This window comes from Rhamphochromis sp. 'chilingali' (genome assembly GCF_963969265.1).
Source record: "Rhamphochromis sp. 'chilingali' genome assembly, chromosome: 2".
In the NCBI taxonomy this organism is placed as follows: Eukaryota; Metazoa; Chordata; class Actinopteri; order Cichliformes; family Cichlidae; genus Rhamphochromis; species Rhamphochromis sp. 'chilingali'.
The window spans coordinates 29,799,129-29,815,439 of NC_137930.1; the positions used below are offsets into that span (position 1 = coordinate 29,799,129).

General features: G+C 41.0%; 1 protein-coding gene across 1 annotated transcript; it reads right to left on the reverse strand.

Moving 5' to 3' along the window:
- Positions 1–32: 32 nt before the first annotated feature.
- On the reverse strand, positions 33–12,642 carry LOC308391558 (ras-GEF domain-containing family member 1B-B-like). The gene is made up of 14 exons (XM_080874200.1): positions 12,427–12,642; positions 6,579–7,118; positions 6,330–6,452; positions 5,790–5,927; positions 5,440–5,655; positions 5,188–5,262; positions 2,742–2,834; positions 2,484–2,586; positions 2,316–2,395; positions 2,066–2,161; positions 1,882–1,977; positions 1,567–1,690; positions 1,381–1,453; positions 33–1,270 (listed from the first exon to the last, which is right to left on the reverse strand). Exons 2-14 carry the CDS (start codon positions 7,110–7,112, stop codon positions 1,237–1,239), a joined length of 1,785 nt encoding a protein of 594 aa, XP_080730326.1. The 5' UTR covers positions 7,113–7,118; positions 12,427–12,642; the 3' UTR covers positions 33–1,236.
- Positions 12,643–16,311: the final 3,669 nt, after the last annotated feature.

Consider the following 16,311-nt stretch of genomic DNA (forward strand, 5'->3'; position numbering starts at 1 on the left):
ACACACACACACACACACACACACACACACACACACACACACACACACACACACACACACACACACACACACACACACACATCAGTTTGCACTCATAATAGTGTTTTTTTTAATATGTAAACTGGTGTTTGATAGCTTAACACAAAACCAGCCAAAAAAAACAAGCTCCTGGCAGAACATCAAATAAAGTACATTTAAAAAAAAAAAAAAAAAGCCTTTTGATACAAAATACGACTTAATACTATAGCATAGAAAGTTGCCTATATTACACAAGAACACACTGAAGTGCATTTGTTGTAGTCTGCATGGTTATTATGTTGCTGTCACTTACACAGTTTTGCATCACCACCAGAGTCAAAGTGTGCACATCACAAAATGCTTAGCACTGAATAACACGTGGTTGATAAAAGCACCGTGTCAATGCACGCTGGAATAATGTTGCTGATGTACTGCCTCGTATTATGAGCTTCCATTACACAAAGATAACAAATGACAGTGCAAAGTGGGAGCTAATGGAGTGGATGTGGTGCAGGTTCTGCTCGAGGTGTTAGCATTAAAACTGAGGCATCCAACAAGACAAGCAGCAACACCACTTTTAAAAGCAGCTGTTAGCCCGTTATTTATAACGCAAATCGATGCAAGTCAGTCCTTTCCTTTGAGATTTCAAATCTCTGTGGTCCTCAGCAAGGACATCTGCAGGCAAGGAGCGTTAATGTAGCTTTGAAACTCATTTAGGTCCACGATGACTTCGTTTAGAGATGAAACCTTCCCTTCAGCGTGTAAGTCAATCCACAATATGAGGCCAGTGTGGCAACCGCTGGAGGTATAAACCCAGTCTGCAGACCTCTGGCCAGTCGTCTGATATTCTCTGAGCGCCTTGGACAGAGCTGATTTTACAGAAGCAGCACAGCTGATCCAGGCTCTTCTTGAGAATCATTGGCTTCATAAATGATTTAAATCCATGAAGACTTGTTGGAAAAGAGGTTACAATAATAACATAAAATGGGCTTCTTTGGCACTGGATGAATTTTATGGAATGAGTTCTGTGGAGTGCTCCTTGTGATCTCAAAGCCCAAATACAGTAATATAGGCAGGATGTGGTCCCAGCTTGTTTTAAGTCCAACATCTTAACTGTGACCATAAGAATCTTCTGTGTCCATATTATAAAATGGAGAAACCTGTAGCTTTAAGACACCTGATTCAATTTCAGTCTTTAAAGCAGAGATTTCCCTGGCCTTAGGTCCGATTCTCTCGATGGAGAAGCGAAGATCTAAAATACACAAGATAAGTAACCAGTGTTATTACACTCAAAAATTGCCCTTTTTTGCATTAGTACAATGTTTGGGATATGTGGGTGTGTGCACATATGTCTACACCTACCGAAGTGACCTGCGACTGTCTTTCTCCATGTTGTTCTCTGGTCCTTCGCTCTCATATGAAGCCAGATGCAGCTCTGCAACAATAAGATAAACAATAATGGCTTTGTTTGTTTCCTAAAGCTGACAAACTATAGCAAACATTTGTATGATTGACATCTCCAAAACGCAGGGGAGACTGAATACTGACCGTCTTCGGTGAAAATGGGTGTTGTGACAAGGTACTGAAGGATTCGCCGCTCTCTGTCGAACGGACAAACAACCTGACGCCAAACCAGGAACTCGCTCACCTGTTTTGCAAGCTCCCAGAGTTTCTGTGGAGACAGATTGTACAATCGATTATAATGGGCAGATGAAAGAAAAGCATCATTAAGGAAAATGCATTGATCTTTTTAGCCACAAGGGGGAGTCACAACATCACATGTAAAAGCCTGAACTTGTACTGCTACAAATCTGACCGTTTTTAATCCTTTAAACAACATAATCTTCTGAAATGTGTCCTAACCTCAAAGTTGATGTGTCCATTGGGCAGCCTGCTGGCACAGCCTTCATTCAGGAAGTAGATGTCTTTAATGAGGAGACTGAAGAAAGGAATCACAATCTGGAGGAGAAACACACCAGCTCATTTACGTACACATTCACCACCTGGAGCTTTTTATTTTCAGAGTAAATCCCAGGTGCTCTCTCACCTTCTCCTGGCTGCTGTGTGCGGTCTCAGACCTCTGGGTAGCACCGCGGAGCGCAGTGCGGTAGTTACTGAAGTTACTGGATGGGTCCATCTGGTGCTGAATGAGAGCACACACAGGAGACGGCCATCAAACGCAAATCCGTGTAGGCATGAGTTTGCACATGGTGAGGGTTTGAAATCCTGAGCAACTTGAAATCTTAAGTTTACATTACACTACACAGGATTCACTGCTGCATGCCAATTGTCCTTACCTCCAGAATTTCAAACTTGTCCGTGTTGACTTTATTCCAGGTTTTCTTCAGTCTGGCGACAGGACTCATGTTCATCCCAGCTGGACACAGAGAAAGGGTGAGTAAATGCAGAGCACTTACGGGGTCAGATCGAGCCAACGAGCTGTATGTGTGCCGTCAAATACTCACTGATGATGGCCATGAGAGAGTTGAAGTTTCCAATGTTGAAACACTCCTGAGCAACATCGATGAAGAACTCTATGATCCGCGCTCTGTGTTTCTTCTTCATCGGCTTAAATGAGAGAACAAACAGAGCAGGTCAGTACAAATTCAATATATGTACAAAATTATGCACCTTTGGAGTGTAGTAAGAATCTAAGAGTGGTTTGTAGTTCAGCTGTGCATTCAAAGGCGTTCCTTGGTCCAAAACGAATCACAACAACTTACCATACAGATCTCAGTGGCCACAAGATAGCTCAGTCTGTTGAACCAGCTGACGTAAGCTTCCAGGTTGCTAGTTTTACGTTTCCGAAAGAAACCCTGAAACACAAATTATGGCATAATTAAAACAAAGAACAAGTCTAGATCTGAGTGCATTTTTGTCTGTATTTCATTATTTTTGAAAGAAGTTAAACATTTAAAACTGTGAGTCACAGAAAGGACCATTTCGAAATTAAATGAGATCTTAGAACTTAGATCTCTTTCATTTTATGGACCCCTAAAGCTCTGACACCTTCATAAATTCCATCACTCACGTTCAAATGTGAACTTACATTAACCTCCTAAGACCCGAACTCTTCCACAGCATGCATTTTTAATTTCTCTTTGATATTTGGGCTGATTGGAACCCGATGAATGTAAAAACAAAGTATTACCAGATTTTTCCTTCTAAGAAAAATCAGAGCCACATATGAGGATATTCGTTTAAAATTTCGATAGAACACTAGCAGTATAATGTCCTCATAAGTGGATATCAGGCCCTTGTAGAGCAAAATTTTGTATTTTGGTCTAAATAACCCAAAATGTGATGTCCACATATGTGGATGCCAGGTCCTAGGAGGTTAAATTATATCTGTACTACTTTCAGCTCATCATCTATCATTTTTAGCTAGCAAACGGTCCGCGGCATTTAACCAAAGCTTTTGGCTTATTATTTTAATGTTTGCCCTCTGTTTAAATTTAAGGCATGATTAACATTTGCATTTTATCAATTTCTGTAACTGAAAATTTCAACAGGTTATCCACAGCTTTAACCAACAATCTCTTATACTAGATTTTACCTAGCTATTTAAGTTTCCATTTAGCTAGTAATCTCCACCTTTTAGCATAATCTTAGCGAGCTATATCCAGTGTTTATCTATTATCTTTAGCTAATAATTCAACTCATACGCTAAGCTAGTTATACTGCCATAGCTAACACTTTCCAGCTTTTTCCATGCTTCTAAAGTAATTGGTTACTGTGTATCTGTTTTTCTTTTACTGACAATGTTTATCCACAGATAGCCAACAACTTCAACTACAGACAAACTTAACAATCTTTCAAATATATGTTTTCTATAGATCTTATCTATTTTAATTATCTAATAAAATACCCTTTTGTTATTGAGGTTTCTGCTCGGAGGTAGGTCTGCTCAATTCTTTAATTAGGTTTTAATTTCCGCTTTGTTTTACTTTTTCCTCATATCAGTCAAGCTAATGTTTCCATGTACCTTTTGGCTACTTGTTGGTCTTCTATTAATATTTGTTCCCTGAGATTCAGCATCATCGGCATAATCTTCTTAAGGTTAGCCAATAAATTATTTTATAAATCAGAAATAGAAGGAGACAGACTGCTGCTCCTCTATAATTTCCTTTGCTAATGGATCCTGTTAGCCTTCACACCCACACAACCTCTGGACCTGCACTGAAGCCTGTGACGTGTCTGCTTGTTATTTTCATCTCATTTACATCTACTTTGGTGCCTTTTGTTTTTTTGTTTTTTTATAAGGACACTCTGTGGAGAACTTGTTTCTCAGAGGCCCTTTTATGTAAACAAACATTATAAAAGCTCTGTATAAATAAATTTGACTTGTCCGTGATGATGTAATCTCAGAGATTCATGGCTCTATTAAATGCTTACACAACAGCGACAGCCCACTCCACTCCAAACTTCCCCTTCTACACTTCAGGACCCCTTTCACTGACTCAACTGCTCTTTTATACAAAGTGGGTCTTATATAACTGGCACAGCACTGGTTGGAGCACGGCTACAAACAGTGGGTGAGCACTTGTTCCCAGCAGCAGTGATTGAATACGACCCTTCAGCTCACTTACAGGTCCCTCAGATTCACTTAGACATATGCAAAAGGACTTTTTCATACTGTGTCTGAGCTATGTTAAAAATAACACTGCACAAATTGTTATCTATCTGCCAGTAGATTCTCTGATGTGGTTTCCAAAGCATATTTACTTCAACTGAAGCAGACCACAAATTACACCCAAAGCAGGCCTAGAATATACTTCAAATCAAAACAATAAAAATTGACTCAAAATAACTGCAATCGTCTGCAGTCCTTTGATGCTGATAATTATAAAGAGGTCATGTTACTGTATTTTCAAGCCGTCTTTACACAGTAAAACTGCACGCAGCAAGCCGTAGCTGTTAGATCTATCTGCTAATTGTGACTGGAATGAGATTCATTTATATGACTTTGCACAAGCTCCTCATGTCTCCAGTTTTATCATGTAGAAGTTCAAAAGGAAAAAAGCAAATAATGAAATGAAAAGTAAACCTGAGCCTGCAAGTTCCTGAGTGAGAAGATGGGAATTTTTGTGAGCTGTTTGTCCAAAACTCGATCTAAAACGCTGGAGGTAGAGCTAAGCTAAGCGTTTTTTCATTCAAACTCAATTGTACCTTATGGTTCTCCAGAGGATCCTTCATGGCAAACGTCTGGATGAACTCCTCGGGACCAATAAAACTCAGTCGGTCCTGAGGGCAGAAAACAGAACATAAAAACAATTAAGACAATGACAATAGCATAAGACAGACAATCATAAAAGCTCATTAATATAATCTACAGACGTGCTTTGAAGGAGTGAAAAAAATTTCTCTCTACAGAATCCGATAATAAGCACAGGCACCCAAGTTTTAACGCCAACTTCCTACCAGTTCAATGTGTGTAAGCTGCTGGGCGAGGACGAAGGGATCGTCGCACACGCTCAGTACGTCGCTCCGCTGAGCCGATGCTTGCTTGCTCTTCAAGGAAGCGGGACGCTCCATTGCCACCACATTGAGCGCTGCCACAGCCTCCTCGTATTGGCCGAGGGCAGAGAGGCGTTTGATAAGACGCTGGGTCATCTGCTGCATGGCTCGCCAAGAGTACTGCAGCGTGACACAGACAGCACAAATAATGAAAACTATGACAGGGAGGTGAGAATGAACTTGAGATATTTATGTTGAATTACTGCAAATTCATTGCATGAGAAGTTTTAACTACAGGAGCTCTGAACGCTAACCTCGTCCCCTCGGGCCACGTGAAGCGTCATGTCTTTCAGGCAGCGCATCATCCTGTCGTCCCTGAAGTCGTATGGAAACGTCTCAGTCCACTCGGTCAGCAGCTGCACCAGCTTAGGGGCCACCTCACGGAAACGAATCTGAAAACCATCAGATGGCGCACTAAGTGACACTCAGGCAGGCATGATTTGATTTATCTTATGAGTAAATCTCTCTCTGGTCAATAATCTAAACGGCATGGCCCTCATATCTTTTAAAACACGCAAGAGTAGCCACAGCTCGCTGTTTTTCTAAGAGCATATTCTGCCATTATTTATTTTATCTTTGCAGTTTCTGTTTCCGAGTGTTCCCTTGCCTGGATTTTATTTGCTTGGGCAAAAACAAACAAACAGATAAATACTTTCTCTCAGAAAGAAGCATGTGGGTGAGCGAGCTTGTGGATTTTATAGTGGGTGGAAGGTTGTGTGGGAGCAGAGAGTGAGTGTGACGAGAAGAGAAGCAAATTATAGCCCTGTGTGTGTGTGTGTGTGTTGCCAGCCCACCTTATCCAGCAGGGCATCTCCAGACCGCTGCTGCTCCACACACAGGTGACAAACCCTCGTCATGAGCTCGTAGGGGGGGAGGAAGAGGCGTGAACTCAGCAGGAAAGTGAACACATACGACCTCTGATGAGGAGGAAAGAACAAGAAGAGAAAGGTCAACACAGCCAGGACAGCCGACCTCTTTTCTCAGACTCGTCTATTCTAGACCACTCCGTTTCTCACAAAAAGACCATGTTTCCTGTAACGTACGTCAGGGTAGTAGTCCACTGTGGGAACCAGGTGCTGGATCAGAGCCTCAAGAGATGCAGACACCAAGCTATTGTCATGGTAACACATCTCCCCGTAGCTGGTGGTGACGCCGTGTCCGTAAAACCGCGCTTTCGCCGCAGCTACGTTGTTGTTGTTACGACAGGACTGGTCGCTGCTGCTGCCGCTGCTGCCGCTCGTGTGGCGATGTGCGCGGCCTGGACAGGAAGTGCTGTGCTGGCGAGGGCTGTAAGGCTGCGGCGAGGAGTATGGGTTTTCAGACAGAGCGCAGCTGGTGTAATGATGCTCCTTCGCATTCACAGAGGAGACAGAGGCGCTCCGATAAGCCCCGCTGTGAGGCTGAGGTATGTCGTAGGGGTTCTCTCCAACCGAGTAGGCGCCGTTGTAGATGTTCTCCCTCGCAGGTTTCGGGACAGTGCTGCTCCGGTACGGGCTCGTAGGTTGTTGGTGGTTGGCATTGCTGCTGTAAGGGACGCAGGAGCTGAACTTCCCAGCATATGGCGTTGTTGGAGGCATGATGACCTTTACAAAACATACAAGGAGTAGGTTAGGGTTGAGAAATAAAGATTAACAGACTATTTATATGCAATTTCATGACATGATAATACATTTTCTCAGTCAGCTGAGAAATACATGATGGATAACATGCAATCTTGAATAAATGTTTTTCATAATTCACATGAAGATACATCTTCCAGCCAATTTAAAGATTCCCAATAAGCCAGATATGATAAACAGGCAACAGGGAGGGTTTCTTTTTTTTCTTTTTTTTTAAAAGATAATTTAGATTTGCTTCCTGAAACCTCATTCTAAAGCCAATCTTTCTGGAACTGGGTATGAAATATCCCAGGAAAATTAAGAGATGATTGCACAGCCTAAACAGGAAAAGAGCAACAATCAGTAGGTTTCCCCGGGTATCTGAAACAGTGGACGGCACAGGAAGAGGCCCAATAAAAATAAAACATTGCATTTAGTTTGTAGAAACAGAGGCTTTCAAAGTGACACTTTGCATTATTCAAACAAATCCTGACAAGTTATAATACCAGACATGTAGGTGTTGAATGAAGTAGAAAGGCTTCTGTGATTGAATTAAAGCAGATCTTTGTTTTCATTTTCTTTCTCCTTACCCTTACTGCAGTGTCTAAGTCCAATCAACCATCAAAAATTATAACTCCATTGCACAAGCCAGTTTTAAAGAATAATTATGATGCAGTTTCTTTCGTTGATCAGCTAATCCATGATTTCCCAAAGGTTTCCCAACAGTTGTCAACAGACCAATCCTTTTATAGTCAACTTGAAGTCACAAAATCGTGACTAGTGTCTCTTGCAGCGTCTTACTGCGTTAGCCTGCCCGTCTCTCTGGGAAGCCGAGTGTTGTGAAAATACGTTTAAGCAACTCCATCACGCAAAGGAAAGACTTAGGGATGTCTGTGAAAAGAATTATACTTAATCACATAATTTTATCCCTCCTCTGTCTATACTTTCTGGTTCTGAACACAAACATTTCTCCTTTGGAAATTTACAGCTTGGAGAAAGTCATTTGTTGGTGAAAATTTCTACAAATCAGCTTATACTCACAACAACAACCTGCCAGATGACACAACAGCAGTGATCCCCCCGCCCTTTGTCTTAATGGTTAATATAATTGGATTTGAGTTGGGTAAGCTGATCCCAGATCACCACCGAGGCGTGCTTTAACTCTGGAGCCATTTTTATCCTGCTACTGTTGTCTGTCTTGGCACCACATGTCAGCATAAGCGAGCCACACACAGTTACATATGAGCAATGCACATATACTGTGCCAGAAACAAAACCCTGCAGGAATCCAGCAGACTTTTGTTTGTCCATCACAGTGCCGACAGAGGAGTGTCTGCCTGAGCCAACATCTTACGCACACACACACCCTTGTCCACAATGGCGCCTAGCCCCATGCCGGTATAATCCAAACACACACACAAACAAATGATGGCTTGAACGATGCACACACACACACACACACACACACACACACACGCACACACGCACACATATACCACAGCGTTTGGCATGTTGCCAGTGTAAGCCAGTCCAGTGCCAAACCATCTTTTGAACTCTGTGATCTCAGCCTGCTGTTCTTCTTCTAACTTAGTTAGAGATTACGGTGTCTTTACCTTCCTCGAATTACAAACGCAATCTGGAAAAGCATGGCTGCGGTGGTGAAGTTGAGATAAGAGTCCTCTGAGTAATATTTACTCCAGTGTAGATGCCTTTTGTCCTTCTGTTTGCATTGGAAGGTGACCTTGTGCAAAGGGGGAAAACTAAGAAATTGGAAAACAATCCTGTGTTTTTCCACACGGACTTCCTGAAAAGTTGACCCTTTGAATAGTTGCGGTTTCCCCGCTGCTGCACTGCAATTGCACTCTTTCTAAATCATAGGTTGGACTCTCCGTGAATGACTTAATGATGGCATTGGGAGTATAATTTCATATTAAAAGCATTGTTTATATTCTCTTGTTTGTAAACTTTGAAGATTGCAGGCTTAAGAAGCAGACTGATGTGAATATAATAATACAGGAAAAAGCAAAAAATGTACAGTGATGTAAGAACATTTTTACCAAGAAAACCACTTTTGTACTAGACCGTTAAAAATCCTAAGGGCTTGCACGTCTGTGCATTTTCTTACCAGCTGGCATCGAAACAAGACTGCAGCGCCCATTGGCTAAAATGTCATGAAATGGTTAAAACAAATTGAACTTTTGATGGTGCAGCAGGAAAATCTCATCCACTAATGGATTTACACCAATAAAACGTGCTCGCGCTGCATCAACAAGACAAGCCAATTCGGCGGATTTAAAAAGGTCTTCTGTACATGAAAGCTGCCCATGTCTGGCTTTTAATGAATCTGAAGGCGTTGTCAGAATACTTTTTTCTAAAACCATTTAATGTGGTTTTAAAGAGTACACCTAGCAATGCTGTGCCCTACAGGAGGAGGGGGACGGGGCAGGGGAGGAGGTCTTCAACAATAGAAGCATTATCTATCCTGTCATGGCATTAACAACCACACAAAGACCCACAGGAAGAGATCAGAGCAGATCCCAGCAGATCAGACACACACAGCAGCTTTCACACACTCTGGTCTCCGCTGTCAGGTTATACGACGCCCAGCCTCTGCGTGAGCCGAGCCTGGGATCATTTTTACATCAGTCAAACCAGAAAAGCAGACTTTACTCATTCTTCTCTAAGGTGGGACCTCTTATTATAGCGAAGTCACAAATAATAATCTGCCAGGCTTAAACAAGGACAAGACTTTTTGTTTATGACTTCAATAAAAGAGCATATTGAAACCCATTTACTGACCTTAGTAGAGATCGCTTTATTCATACAAAATAAAAGCTACAAGATACTGACCTCAGAACAGCCTGGACCAACTGCCTTAGCTTAGATGAGACAGGGGTTTGTTTGACTCCTGCTTTTTTAAAAAAAAAAAAAAAAACATCTAATAAAATTCAAAGACTTTAAGCAGCTGGTCAGTAGCAAGAAAACAACAGTCACGTTTTCTAAATTAGCACCTTGTCTTCTGCAAAGTTTATATACCCATAAAGTGTATACCCATAAAAATGGTTTCATGAGAGGAGCAGCGGAGTAAGCTGAAGGCAGAGCCTGCGCCTGATAAGAGGATCCATAAAACTATTTGTGAGAGTGTTAAGATGTCAATGTACTGCAATGCTATCTTACTTCTACTTTGTACCCAATGTACCTTGACACTAATGAGCTACAACAGACAAGGTGGGTGAGTGAGAGAAGCATGACAGTCTGGAGGAAACTCCTGACAGCCGGGATTATCGTTATCAATAATGAGGCCAAAGTTCAGACTGTGCTCATGACACTTATTTGTGGCTTGCGTGTACAAGAGTTAACCTTTTAAAGAGACGCTGTACAATGATGTCACTGATGATTTGTCGATTTACGTGGGAGGACTAGTAACTTCACCTCATAACATAATATCGTAGAAAAATAAGATGGCTCTCTAATGATTTAATGCTTCTTTTAATTTTTTATGATTGAGCACCTCAGAAGTCAGCAAACTGAACCTTTTAAAGATTATAAGACTGGACAGATGTTGAAATAAGTTGAAATAAAATACAAAATGTATTGCTGCAGGTCTCCCCTGCAGCAATACATTCGGTGTGAAGAACATTCTACTGCTCCTCCATGTCAGATTTTAATTTTCAAACAGCCCCATAAATGCAGCATGCCAATGGACCAAGATGCCTTCATGTGTTCTGCGCAGGAAAATTTTTTAAATGTGTTCATGGGGACATGACAAGGACTTAGGATACATCAGTAGTGAAAATCAAGACACATGCAGTGATTTTAAAGGGAGGATAGATCTGTTTTTTGGGTATGAAATAGATTTTCAAATCCCTTTAGGTAAAAATTGTCTGACACATTGACTTTGGGGGGTTTTTCAATTACAGAAAAAGCCTACTTGATGAAATTCTTTATATCTTTGTCCAGATGTTGTTTTGTTCTGCTTGGCCGTCCAAGCATCAGAAGCTCCAACCTATAATGCTTCAGGATTGCATTCTGAGTGCAGGAAAGCAAAGTCACACGTCATCAAAGTACCAACCAAATTGCCAAACCAAAGTAGGAGGAAACAGCCCTAGTGTCCAAACAAATGTGGCGCAAGGAAGTGTGCAGGTCAGGGGAGGCCCACAGCAAAACACCAGAGGCTGGGACCCGGTGCCTGGTTTAAAAATCTGATAGATAGGCAAACAGAGCCAGACAAAAATACCAGACTCAGATCGACAGGAGAGATACGCACAACAGGGCTCAACCACTTATGAGCCTGTTGTCTTCTTTTATTTCCAAACACAATGGATTCAGGGATGCACTTTCATACAAATACACACACCTGTCTCCCGTATCATCTGGTAGGCTAGTACAGTATTAACCTACAGCCAGAAAGGATAAACACTACTACAAAGCTATATTAAACCTAAGCTTGTTTGGGGATGGAGGGGTTGACTTCCAACCTCTGCACAACACACAGATGTCAGCATTTAATTTTAACTTGGAGTAAGTTGACTTTGAGGTAGTTCCAAAGACTCAAATGTTGCTGGCACCCTTCAGACCGCCTCGGTTAATAATTAAATTAGTTTAGCTATTTAATGTGAGATTTATTTAAGCAGCTTCACAAGCTCACAGAGTACTGACATTCTTTTAAGTGCCTGTGGGTTTGTGTAGAAGTGTGTGGAGGCTTTTTCCTTGGCCAGCAGCACACACATTTTTTTTCTGCCATTCTTTCTTCTTTTCCCTACAGACACACTCACACAATCTGTTACACACACACACACATATAAACCAGCCCAGCATGCCTGGTTAGCATGATGGGGTTCAGACTGAGTCATAACACACTAAAAGTAAAAGCTGACTGTGAAAAAGTCATGCTGTGCAAGCATGGTCCCATCGCAGGTGCTGGTGAGTAATGCTCGTTTCAGTCTGACAACCAGCCTAATTATATACTCCTATGGGTGGCACAACAACAACAACAACAACAACAACAGGTCGGGAGTGAAACTGGGCGTTTAGAGAGAAAATAGTTCATCAGATATAGATCACTTTAAAATATTAGGTGAAGTAAATACGTTTTTAAAATAATAATAAAAAAACTAGGAAACTTTAATCAACTTTTGCGCAAGAAAAGGCATTTCTATAACTCGATTATGCCTATGCGAAAGTTATCTATTTATATTTCAATAGCAAAAATGGTTTTATTATCACAAAATGAATAAATAGTAGTATATCGTTTCTCGAAAAATCCACATAAGCAACACTCCAAACAACTCACCTCTGAAACGGTGCTACTCAGCGTCCAAATACTGTGTCTCTGCCAGTAACCTTTGAGAAAATTAAAAGGAAAAAGGTTTTCCACGCTACTTCGAGTCTTTCTCACGTCGAGGAGACGCTAAACGTGTAACAAACAGGGAAATCTTTTAGCTGCTGTGAGTCCATGCAGTGCTCTTCTCCACTGTCTGTCTCCGCTCTTGCTTCATTGAGTATTTGAACAAGCAAAAGCTCGCAATAACCCACAAAGCCAGACGTATTCAAATGACTTCCACAGAGCCGGGAAAACTGACCAATCAACGCAAGGGGGCGGGTGGCGACTAGGCCCAATCACAGAAAAGGGGTCAAAAAATCAAAAATCTCCCAAGTTCTGATTGGCTGACTCCCTCTCCATCTAAGTTCTGTCTTTTCGAGTGAAGCCTTGCAGCGAGTGTTTTTGTTGGAGAGCTGAAATATGGAAGGTATACGGTTTCCGTCGGGAATGTGTTAGTGTGTGTGGCTTTATGCTGGTCTTAGTGACTTAAAATATAAGACAAAAAATCCCTGAATAGTGTTTTGTTTGTGTTTCTGTAGGGCTTATATATTTCATGAATTGGATAGTATGTGTTACTCAGAGCACTTGGTTTCACTTTTTCCTACCTGCCAAATGTTGCCATTTATTTCAGCACTGTACGGAAATCTGTGTGGAGTGGTCAGATTGTTTGCTGACATTGGCTCCTGTATTACCAATTCTCTGTAGTTTGATACTTTCGATTCTTCATCTGGCATCTTGGAAGCAAAACCAGGGATTTTCCTGCATGGAGGAAAATCTTGGCTCCTCCCTACAGCAAAGGAGGAAAAAAAAATCACTGGCATTGTAACAATATTCTGTTAATTTCATTTTTGTGAACCATAATCAACATTTGTGTTTATTTAATAGCTGGGTACAATAGGATAATGTATAAATATTTGTCAAATAAGCTGACATGGACTACTTGTACATATGATCTGTAACAAGCAGCATTATGTAATCTTTTGCAAAAAAAAACAAAAGAGAGAAGAAAACTGCAAAAGTGTGTGGCAATGTGGCTGAGAGGGGGACTTATTAACAATTAATAACAATGTTGATCTCTCGAAAACTTTTGTTACTGATCACTGTCTTTCTGTTTGAGATGAAATATGTTCTTTAAAATTTGATTAGCCCCTATTTTAAACCTTCTCCTGGGGTATATGAGACTATTCTCTGTTTAAAGTGTTCATGTCGTTCATTTAAAGGATATTTTAGTTTCTGTCAGCACTTCACTAAGAGATGAAAGAATTGTCAAACTTGGTTTCAAAGAGCAGAGGTAACCCAAATGTGTTATTTGACTCTATCAGTGGTATTGTCGCTTCTGGTCTACCTGCTTTTCTCATTTTCTTCAAAGGAATGTTGCAAACTTTCTTACTTAGCTGATCTGGTCAAATTATTTGACTTGATAAAAGCATCTTTCTACTGTTGCGACATTTCACCTGAATTCTTGTTCATAGGTCCCTGTGTGCTGTAATATACGTAACACTGGTGTCTAGTCAACTCCCTGCTTATTTTAAGAATATGGTTATCCACCCAGTTTAAAAACAAACAAACAAGCTTTACCCTTCACGTCTTAGCAGTTGCAGACCAATTTCAAAATGAGTCTTTTTCCCCCCTAAGATTTTAAAAAACAGCTAAAAAGCAGCTTTCATTTGCTCTATACAAATACATTCCACTGCTTGTTCCACTGAAACACCTTTTCTTAGACATCTTGATGTGAAATGATGCAGAAAAATGTTCTGTTTTAGCGATGCTGGATCTGATCTCTGCCTTTGATACTTTTTACCTTGGAGTGGGTCTCTTCATATCGGTCTGAACAATCCTTTTCTGTGGCTGCTTTTAGGTGCAAGTCCTCTTCCACTTTTTTTGCTTATGGTGTGCCACAAGGTTCTGTTTCGGGGACCTCGTTTTTTATGTTATATCTGCTCCCTCTTCAGCCCATTCTGAGTCCTTTTAAAGACATTTACATTCAAGAAGTTTTCTCCAACTTCATGAAGAGAAAACAGAAGTCCTTACTTGTGTACCTGACAGATTCGTTCCACTTTTGCCAAATCTTCTGTCAGGAACCTTGGAGTAGCTTTTGTTTTCACCTTTCACTCTGGATGTTCAGGTTTAAAATTAAATTTCTGGTTCACTCTTGCTTTTATCATTTAAGAAATACTGGCAAGTTGATTTCCAACACGTCACGCTCTGAAATGGAAATTGTTATTCATGCCTTTATTTCATCACACCTCAGTCATTGTGGTTCATTGTTCGCTTGTCTTAAAAAAGCTTCCTTGGAACGTCTGCAGGTTTTTCAAAACACTACTGCGAGGCTTCTGACTCAGTTTTCTAAGAACTCACATGTCACAGAATTGCTAATTCAGGTTCACTTTGTTCCCATTTACTTGAGAGTCCATTTTAAGTTTCTGGTTTTTAGCTATTAGAGCTTCGCATGGACAAGCACCAGCATACATCAGTGAAGTTTTACATTTATACATCCTTAGCAGGTCCCTGAGGTCATGGTGATCATGGCCTGCTGGCTGTGCAAGATACAAGGGCAGAGTACATGTCAAAGTTTACAATTACTCAGTGATCACTTTTAAAAATCAGCTAAAAACTCATCTTTGTAAACTCACTTTTGGGTAACTTTTGTTCTTATGTTCTAGCATTAGTCTAGCTACTAACCTTTAATGCCTCTTTTAATCATTATCATGCATGTAAAGGTGTTATAATGAGACCACTTTTACTTTTACTCGACACAAAAGCCAAACCTGCAGTTCTGCAAAGCCCTTAAACTGCAGCTGAATTGACTAAATTTAAACTAAACACAGTTGTTGACACTCAGTGGTAGTATTTACTCAATCTCATACAATAAGATTTTGAAAGAATTTCACAACCCACAAAAGATTGGAGACATTACTCAACCCATGGCACAAAGTTATCCTTAAATTGAAGAGAAAACAAGAAAAATAACATTGTGATGTAACAACAGGAATACCACATGCAGCACGGTCAAAGAAAACAAAATTCAGACTTCAACAGAGTGCACCTTCTTCTCTTTTTCTAAATGTTTAGAATATACTCTAAATATATATACTACTCGCCCTCAAACGGTCAAATTTCCTCTGAAATATGGTAATTAAAGCAAGGTGGGTGCACTCCACAGCCACCCCCTCGAGGCACTGCTGCATCCACCTCAGCTCAGTCCGATCATTTTCATTGCATAAACGTCAAATTACATAAACACCAGCTTTAGACTTGCAGCACAGCCGGGCCTTCGGGTTGTGGGTGGCGCTCATTTTTTGATCACTGACGCCTCTTACATTCTGACACATCACCATTCAGGCAAGAATAGCTGAGTCTTTCAGGCTGCGGGGTCTTCTCATTTCAATAACCCAACTCCTACACCAGGCACCCAAGTGCACCGCTTCCGGCTCATCAGTTCATCTGAGACTGAAGCACAACTACGCTCTCATGCATGTGTGTGCACATGCATCTTTTTGCCTTGATACTTGACCTTTGCATTGCTCAGTGACAGCTCTCATTAGATTTGGCTTTGCAGTTGACTACTTGACGCCCACTGATGCTGGAGTGTTGTTAAGGAAGACTTCCTGTCAGAGTGGACGACGTCAATGCAAATACGATTAACCTGAAGAAGTGGTTATAAAGTGTTCAGGATTTGATTATTCAGTAAACTGGCAGCCATGTATCCTGGCATCTGATCATAACGTCACAAATGTCTTTCTGTTTTACATACACTGATTTTAGTTACCTAACTGTCTAAAAGTAAGTGACAGTGTGAGCGGACAAGCGGGATGCAAATGAGCTGCAGGGCCAGACTTAGGCCTGCAGATCATT

Excerpts from the sequence above, each read along its gene's own strand:
- LOC308391558 (XM_080874200.1), bottom strand. The coding sequence starts at position 7,112 with ATGCCTCCAACAACGCCATATGCTGGGAAGTTCAGCTCCTGCGTCCCT. Across the intron at positions 5,928-6,329 it reads GAGATGCCCTGCTGGATAAG|ATTCGTTTCCGTGAGGTGGC; the intron begins GTGGGCTGGCAA and ends GATGGTTTTCAG. Across the intron at positions 5,656-5,789 it reads ACGTGGCCCGAGGGGACGAG|TACTCTTGGCGAGCCATGCA; the intron begins GTTAGCGTTCAG and ends GTCACGCTGCAG.